Here is a 9,695-nt window from a genome sequence, read left to right on the forward strand (position 1 = left end):
TATATATGTCCTCCTCTTGTATATATATGTCCTCCTCTTGTATATATATGTCCTTCTCTTGTATATATATGTCCTTCTCTTGTATATATATGTCCTCCTCTTGTATATATATATGTCCTCTTCAAATACATATGTCCTCCTCCTCCACCTGCAGTATAGTCAGGTGCCTCCTTATACCAGCCTGGGTGGTTTATCCGCTCCTCCTTATATTATTGTATACGTCTTGGTGGCTCCTTATACCAGTGTAGTGTAGTCAAGCACCACTACATCATTCAAATGGCTGCATGGTGCCGAGGGAGAGCTTATGGCCTTCTCACAGCTGCTTGACGAGATCATGTGAGAAGGGATAGGGAGTTAGGCAGTGAATCTAACACCCATCTTGCCCACAGTCAAGTATCTCTCACCCATCTTGCCCACAGTCAAGTATCTCTCACCCATCTTGCCCACAGTCAAGTATCTCTCACCCATCTTGCCCACAGTCAAGTATCTCTCACCCATCTTGCCCACAGTCAAGTATCTCTCACCCATCTTGCCCACAGTCAAGTATCTCTCACCCATCTTGCCCACAGTCAAGTATCTCTCACCCATCTTGCCCACAGTCAAGTATCTCTCACCCATCTTGCCCACAGTCAAGTATCTCTCACCCATCTTGCCCACAGTCAAGTATCTCTCACCCATCTTGCCCACAGTCAAGTATCTCTCACCCATCTTGCCCACAGTCAAGTATCTCTCACCCATCTTGCCCACAGTCAAGTATCTCTCACCCATCTTGCCCACAGTCAAGTATCTCTCACCCATCTTGCCCACAGTCAAGTATCTCTCACCCATCTTGCCCACAGTCAAGTATCTCTCACCCATCTTGCCCACAGTCAAGTATCTCTCACCCATCTTGCCCACAGTCAAGTATCTCTCACCCATCTTGCCCACAGTCAAGTATCTCTCACCCATCTTGCCCACAGTCAAGTATCTCTCACCCATCTTGCCCACAGTCAAGTATCTCTCACCCATCTTGCCCACAGTCAAGTATCTCTCACCCATCTTGCCCACAGTCAAGTATCTCTCACCCATCTTGCCCACAGTCAAGTATCTCTCACCCATCTTGCCCACAGTCAAGTATCTCTCACCCATCTTGCCCACAGTCAAGTATCTCTCACCCATCTTGCCCACAGTCAAGTATCCCACACCCATCTTGCCTACAACCGTATATCTTACAGTTATCTTGCTCATGGTCATGTATCCCAGAGCAAAGTATCCCCACAACTATCTAGCCCCGAGCCTTCTAACGCACTATGAGGAGGGAAGAGAATGACAGACGGACCGACGGACAGAGTATACATGTATAATGGTGTATATTGCTGGCCATGAGTATACACAGTGAATTTTAGATTCGACACATGTATCAGTAATGGTTGTAAAGGCGGACACCGGGAGCTGCAGCTCGCCTTCCTGATAAGGCAAGTTGCAGGGATATAAGATGAGTTCAAACACAAACACACACACACACACACACACACACACACACACACACACACACACACACACACACACACACACACACACACACACACACACACACACACATACATAAATGAACCTCTGATTTATACCTAATATACTAACGTATAATCGCCATATAAATAAGACCGTTTATAACCTGGTAATCACTCCTTGTTTCAGACCGCGGGCCAGCTGTCGTCTCGGTGGAGGACCAGCTGGTTATGAAGGTAGGTGGTGACCAGCCTGATGGTGGAGTGTGTTATGTGTGTGTTGGAGTAGGTCGGAGGCACCATCTGAGTGGCTTCCGAACACCAAGTTGCGGAACATCAGGATCCATACCTGAGTGTGGGCGGGTATCCAGTAAAGTATTTCGGTTTGTGGGGTATCAGATTGGGCCCTCTGAACTTTAAGTTAGACTGGGCGAACATCACTACCCACTCTGGAGTGTGGGGCGGGTATCTACTGAAGATTGTAGTGTGGTTCCCAACTCCTAACAAATCCAATTAAGTTTCTGGTTGTGAACCTTTGAAGCCCATCATAGTTCAGGGGGCAGTGAGTGTGTTTAGGGAATCTAAGAGACGTGTGTTGATTCACCCATTCCATTACCGTAGTATTTAATTAAGAATTTTATGATTACAGTTCCAATGCCCTCGAAGATTGATGTCTTAAAGACATCATTGATAACCAAAGACGATAACCTTAACCTTGTTAAGGTTTCAAGAATATATTGCAATGGCGAGTGATTTGGAGAGGGTGGGGGGGGGGGGGGGGGGAATGAATCCAAACAGCTCCACCTAGTTTGGGTTAACAGGTCAACTGCAGTGCTCTCTAATGTTTATATTGTTTACGTTCTTACACACACACACACACACACACACACACACACACACACACACACACACACACACACACACACACACACACACACACACACACACACACACACTTATTTAACCGCACTGTACCCAAACGTGTACAAGCAACCCCCGCCCCCCCTCCCCTTCCCCAAGCCTAGCATCATCTCCTTCATATCTTCAACCTCCATCCCCCCTTTCTACCCAGCATCTTCTAAACCGCCACAAACACGCCGAAGAAGACCCAAACGACTCAAAACTTCTCGCGAAATGGAGCATCAGGAATCGGTCCCTGCCATGCCAGAGCAGCGTTCTGAGGGGACACTTTGGCGGTTTTTTTTTCTTGTTTCTACTAGGACGCCGGCCTCAGGTCGGGCGACACGGGGCGCGCGTCCATCCATCGGCAAATAAACGCGACATTATCCATTTTTTTTGTTGGGGATGGGGGGGGGGGGGGTGGGGAAGGGGAGCAAGGAAAGGGAGGGGTGGCAATAAGGGGTCATTTCAAGGAGGGGGGGATGGCTCGGAGGATGGGTAGGAGAGGAATATAACTGTTTGGGGATGGCGTGTTTTACACAGCAGATGTGGTGTGTGTGTGTACTCACCTATTTGTGCTTGCGGGGGTTGAGCTTTGGCTCTTTGGTCCCGCCTCTCAACTGTCAATCAACTGGTGTACAGATTCCTGAGCCTACTGGGCTCTATCATATCTACATTTAAAACTGTGTATGGAGTCAGCCTCCACCACATCACTGCCTAGTGCATTCCATCCGTTAACTACTCTGACACTGAAAAAGTTCCTTCTAACGTCTCTGTGGCTCATGTGGGTACTCAGTTTCCACCTGTGTCCCCTTGTTCGCGTCCCACCAGTGTTGAATAGTTTATCCTTGTTTACCCGGTCGATTCCTCTGAGGATTTTGTAGGTTGTGATCATGTCTCCCCTTACTCTTCTGTCTTCCAGTGTCGTAAGGTGCATTTCCCGCAGCCTTTCCTCGTAACTCATGCCTCTTAGTTCTGGGACTAGTCTAGTGGCATACCTTTGGACTTTTTCCAGCTTCGCCTTGTGCTTGACAAGGTACGGGCTCCATGCTGGGGCCGCATACTCCAGGATTGGTCTTACATATGTGGTGTACAAGATTCTGAATGATTCCTTACACAGGTTCCTGAACGCTGTTCTGATGTTAGCCAGCCTCGCATATGCCGCAGACGTTATTCTTTTTATGTGGGCTTTAGGAGACAGGTTTGGTGTGATATCAACTCCTAGATCTTTCTCTCTGTTCGTTTCATTAAGTACTTCATCTCAAGTACTGTGTGTGTGTGTGTGTGTGTGTGTGTGTGTGTGTGTGTGTGTGTGTGTGTGTGTGTGTGTGTGTGTGTGTGTGTGTGTGTGTAACAACGTAAACAATATAAACATTAGAGAGCACTACAGTTGACCTGTTAACCCAAACTAGGTGGTGGTGTTTAGATTCATCCCCTCCCCCCCCCACTCCTCCCAACTCATTCGCCATTGCAATCTATTCTTGAAACCTGTTACCCTCCGTGTCTCTGTAATGTTAGTCGGCAACAATTCCAGCCATCCACAACCCTGTTTGCATCAAGTACCACCTTATTTTCCTCCTAAAACGAAATTTATCCAGTAAAATGATAATTAGTGCTTTTGACGTAACAGAATTTGTAAGACAAATCAGCGTCCGGGCCTCGCCCTTAACAATTATTAGATATTTAATGTAATAACATCAGCCCCATTTGTTTCCTGACATATTTCCTTTTAGAAAATTGGATGGAGGCAGAAGCAATTAATTGCCTTTCTTGTTATTTTTCACTTCCTTACTGCCTTTTCATTACAACAATGTTTTCTTGCATCTTTGTGGCTCATCTTCGTGTCTAGCTTCCAGGCTTAACTTAAACACACACCCAATTTCATCAACAAACCTTAGTATTTTGTATGGCTGGATCATGCACCCACAATCTTCCATTCTTCCAGGGTAATTGAGGATGAATCTCCTGAGCCTATCACTTGTTCAGTCCCATCAATTCCGGGACGAGCCTCGTAGCAAGCCTCAGGACTTCATCATTATTTTGTGTTGTATGAGATGAAGAATTCACTTTGAAGCCGCATACTTTAGCTCGGGGTCGATTATGTGTTGTGTATCCAGGTTTTGAAAGCATTCCTTGTCCAGGTTCCTTCAAGCTTGGACCAGCTTAGCTCGCCAGCTTAGAATATGCTGATGATGTTATTATTTTAACGTGTACCTGTGAAGATCTACCTCCTGTTTAGCTACTCCCTGCCTCATGACTTTGCACGTGTATAGATTAAAGTCCTCTAACCATCTGGGGACACGTTTGTTGAGTGGTCAAAGCTTCTGTCTCTAATGTGGTGAGAGAAAGTTCTCATTTCTCAACTTATAAGCTCTCTCGTCTCTCAGAATACAAATTCTCTCGTCTCTCAAGATGTGAGAGCTTTCTCAGTGCCCCTTCAGGCAACTGCTCTGGTGCAGTAGTGAAGATCTCTGTCTTCAGAGTCTTTGGTGAACTTTGTACAAACTTCTCATCATGTCTTTCACTAACCCTAACGTTGCCCATTACCCTGATCACCTGATTTTTGTTTATGTACCAGTTTTTTCCCCAATATGTCTCGAATATACTTTAGAAATTTTTTCGTCTTGGTTGAATTTAATTTTTTGCTTCAAATTACCTCTTGATTCTGGTTCTCAAATATTAATTTCAGGTGTATTTATTTTTTTTGCCTCTCTTTTCTCGGTTTTTCCATTCATTCCCACCTGTGTTGTGCCTTTACTATTTGTGTATTTACTATCTGTGTCTGCAGAATCGAGCTATTAGCTCTTGGACCCCGCCTTTCTACCCAATCTATTTTCCTCTATTATATCTACTACATATATTTATCTCTAACACACACAAACACACTAATCCTCCCAGAGAGCAGCCCGAAGCATCTGTCTAACTCCCAGGTACCTATTTACTACAAGGTAAACAGCGGCTTCAGCATGAAAGAAACTCTGCCCATGTGTTTCCCCCTCCGCCAGGAATCAAACCCGGGTCATTGGGACTACGATTCCCCGAGTGCTATCTACTCAGCCACGAGACCCTCTGTGTGTATTAAAAAAACTTAAGTATGTCAAGAAATCTTGCCAATAAAAGTACTCTCAATAAAACTCACATTTAGACGTCCTACATAAACCCACATCGTCCGCTATGGCTTTGCACCAGCCCGGGATACAGCACGATACATCCGCCCGATCATGTATCATGTATATACAAACCCAGAGGCACATGCCCAGCTTATAAGCTGGCATCTCAAAGCTCCTTTCAGAGAGAGAGAAGCTGGAAGCGAGGACGACAGCTCGTAATGGCGTCCCATGGAGAGAAAAGCAGCCTCCGAAATCCCCCTATAAAAAGGTGGGAAAGTGGGCCAGAGGATCTCAAGGCCTTGTTCATATGGTAATGATAGCTGAGGCCTCAATGGAACTAAGGGGGGAAAGAGGGAAGTTAAGGGAGTTGTGTTGACGGCTTGTCTGAGCCAATGGTGCCCGCCGTCTGGGGCTGATGTCCCAAGAACATTATAGTTATTGTAATGTCATTCTCCCTCCCCACCCCACCCGAAAAAAGTAAATAATTATATTGAAATGGAATTTTATTACTAATAATAAACTTAATATTTTCTCGATATTGATAAAGTGATATAGAATCATACCCGTAAGGAATGCTAATTAGAAGAATTACCAAAAATAATGGTTCTGATAGTTGAACTATTGATATGAAAGCCAGACAATTACTATATAATATAACCAGTGTTCTAAGCTGTCCAAACAAAAGCAAAACAAGTCGCCAGTAAGAAACTTCAATCATTGAAAAGATATTTGAAAAACAACATTTTTGGGAAAACACAAAAAATCGCCTTAATAAAAATTACAAACCAACAATTTGTTAGGGAGAAATAAGAAAAATACCATCGTTTTTTTTCTTATTTCTTATTTTTCAAGAAAAAGTCTACTCACAAGAAAAATAGACCTGAAAAATAGACCTGAAAAATAGACCTGAAAATAGAACAAGAGTCTAGGCCATGGTGGCAGGGAGGGAATTATCAGAAGAAATTGCCAAGCCATTACGACTATATAGCACTGGGAAGGGATCAGGATAAGGATTTGGGATGGGACGGGTGAGGAAAGGAATGGTGCCCAACCACTTGTGAACTTGTCGGGGATTGAACGCCGACCTGTATGAAGCGAGTACCGTCGCTCTACCGTCCAGCCCAAGTGGTTGGGATAGACTGTGGATAAGATATAGGTTAGTAATTGCCCTTGTCTATTGCTGGCCATTTGATTGGGTCTTACAAAATGACCTCTGATAAAAGGAATAAATTAACACCTGCTGTTTATACGGCTCTGATATAACTAATAAAGTGACACACGGATACATAGAAAGGAATTATATATTTGTGATATAAGTCATGATTCGTAAGTCATTAAACACTTGCTACTGAAATGTTACTTAACTGCGGTGTTCCTTGTGTTTCTTTATAGAATATTTTACGGGCGTGCTACTTATTGTGGAACATGCGGTGTTCCGGCGAGTATTTCTTCCTGTACCTGAAGTGGAACCTGAAACACCACTTATGGTGTTTCAGGTTCCTGTTCCCTAAAATGTTTTTTTTTTTACGGGTGAGGCACCAATGAGTTTCATTTCACTGTGCTCCTTATCTGTGGAGCGTCCAGTCCTACTTACTGTGCTACTTACAGCGCTACACAGTATATTTACCGTCACTGAATCTCACAGTGTCCCCTCATGCTACTTACAATGCTACTTAATAAATGACATTGCTACTTAATACAAATTCAATGCTACTTATCCCACAGCTTTGTTTCCTCTATCGCTACTTAGAGTGTTCCAGCTTCTTTCCCATTCATAGATATGTTTCCTCCAGTATTACTTACGAAGGGAACCCCGCCCCCTCCCTCTCCCCCCTTGGAGTAACAATCCATTTTACTAGACTGTTGGTCATGTGTACTGCAGTTGGGTTGATCATAGGAACTGAGGCATAGTCTCCATCTTGACTAGACTCACGTTTAGTCAAATTAACAGGGCTGTCAACATGACTGTCAACAGGGCTGTCAACAGGGCTGTCAACGTGACTGTCAACAGGATTCAGTACGGTCTGAAGGTCCATGAGTAAGTGATATATTTGTCAATAATCTATCACACACACACACACACACACACACACACACACACACACACACACACACACACACACACACACACACACACAGATCATCGCAGGTGAGTGAACAGCGCTCTGGGGTCGTAGTCCGAAGGTCCTGGGTTTCATTCCCGGTCGAGGCAGAAACAAATGGCCCGAGTTTCCTTCACCTTGATATATACTCCTGTTCACCTAGCAGCAAATAGGTACCTGTGAGTTAGACAGCTGCTTCGGGCAGCTTCCTTGGAATATGTGTATGTGAGAGAGAATTATATGTAGCAGATATAATCAAGGACAAATAGATCAAGAGTCATTACATTACCTAACCGATAGAAAGGCGGGATCCAAGAGCTAACAGCTCGATCCAGCAGGCACAAGCATTAAATACAAGTAGTAAACACACAAACAACACAGACAAACACGCACGCAAAACCAAACACAAAAAACTATTCCAAAATATCATTAAACAGCAAGTCAGGTGATGCTCTCACGTTGAAAAACAATTGAGAGCATTTTGCAACTTTTTCAATAAAAGTTGTCAACAGAGGGGGGTCTGACCTTATTTTCTGGTTGCTTGGCTGCTAATGATGCCGACCGCTTCCACGGGGGGAGTGGGGGGGAAGGCGGGAGTGTGTGATTTTTTTATTCTGACTTGTCTTGTGTAATGGGCCCTGTGTGTGTTGTGTGTGTTGTGTTTGTTGAGTTGTTGTGTTTGTGTCTAAGCCTGAAAGAGCACCATGTGACCAAGCACATGCGCCAGCTCTCACTCGTCATTTAGAAGGGAGTGAAGTAAAGCTTGCTCAATTGGGTCTATAATTACACAACAGCCAGAAAAGTCAGAGTGCGATTTCAAGGGCCTTATGGACAGGCAACGAAGAGGGCGATTGTGAGAGTTTACCATACAGGACAGAGTTCGATTCTATGGCCACGTTTTTCAAGGCCCTTTCAAATAGCAAATAACAATAGGGGCGTTCTAATCTCAACACTGTATAATACACACATAAATCACAATGAGAAATTCCCCCTAGGGCTGTGAGGTGGGTGCGAACCTACGACCCCAGCATTGGCAGTCGCATACTCTACCACTAGACCATCACTGACGCGTTAAAAGTCATTCAACCAGATTTCTACTGAAATCACAGGAAGTCTGGAGGTCCCCTACTGAATGAAGCCAGTCCAAATTGTTTACATTTGACCCACAAACAGAGGGAAGGGCAGAGTGGTTCCCCACCTTACATTAACGTGAATCACGTAACATTAATGACACTAATATTGAATCACGTGTTAATGTCATTGAATCACGTGTCATAGTTCCTAGTGGATCTTTTCACTGTAAAATATCTCGATGGAAAAGCATGTCAAGTTGGAACTGCCATCACGTATTTAAAATTTCGTACTCTGTTGACCTTATCCTCCTCCATCTTGCAAGGGATTGGTGTGGTATAAGGTCTAGTAACTTCTAGTGGCCTATTGAGGCCACCTTGGGAACCTACCGACCATCCAGCACCTAGAGTATACTTCCAGGAACAAAAGTAAACTCAGTGTACTTGCGCCGAGAAGCGAGGGATACCTCTTTGTGTTTATATAAATGTTTATATAAATAAGTGTTTATATATAAACACTTATTTATAGTCTTTATATAAATAAGGGGTGATCATTACCTTCCAGAAACACGACACACACTCTACCCAGCTAAGGTTACACACACACACACACACACACACGCACACACACGCACACACACACACACACACACACACACACACACACACACACACACACACACACACACACATGTGTGTGTGTGTGTGTGTGTGTGTGCGACATGACAAGGGAGGAGAGAGCCGTGGCGGCAGAAGCAAGGAAGAGGCGCAGGGCGAGAGGGGAAAACCAGGAAGTCACAGCTCCCAGCACAACACCCCCAGAGGCGAGGGGGCAACCCACAACCAGCTACCCAGTAACACCAGAAGGGAGGACAACCCCGCCTCCCTCCTCTGCATAGAAAACCCCCCTAACCCCAAACCCTCCCTGCCCCCACTCAAATGTTCAGCCAAATCTCCCTCCCCCCACACCCAATCCCCACCCTTCTACCCCTCCCCTCCTCCCGAGTCCTCCCTCCCCCCCTTTCC

At 44.8% G+C, this 9,695-nt stretch overlaps 1 protein-coding gene across 1 annotated transcript; it reads right to left on the reverse strand.

The window, feature by feature from the left end:
• Nucleotides 1-354: 354 nt before the first annotated feature.
• Nucleotides 355-1,227, reverse strand: LOC138359751 (myomodulin neuropeptides 1-like). Its single transcript, XM_069319408.1, has one exon. The coding sequence runs from the start codon at nt 1,225-1,227 to the stop codon at nt 355-357; it is 873 nt and encodes a 290-aa protein (XP_069175509.1).
• Nucleotides 1,228-9,695: the final 8,468 nt, after the last annotated feature.

The sequence above is a fragment of the Procambarus clarkii genome, chromosome 8 (genome assembly GCF_040958095.1).
Source record: "Procambarus clarkii isolate CNS0578487 chromosome 8, FALCON_Pclarkii_2.0, whole genome shotgun sequence".
NCBI lineage: Eukaryota > Metazoa > Arthropoda > Malacostraca > Decapoda > Cambaridae > Procambarus > Procambarus clarkii.

Excerpts from the sequence above, each read along its gene's own strand:
- LOC138359751 (XM_069319408.1), bottom strand. The coding sequence starts at position 1,227 with ATGAGCAAGATAACTGTAAGATATACGGTTGTAGGCAAGATGGGTGTG.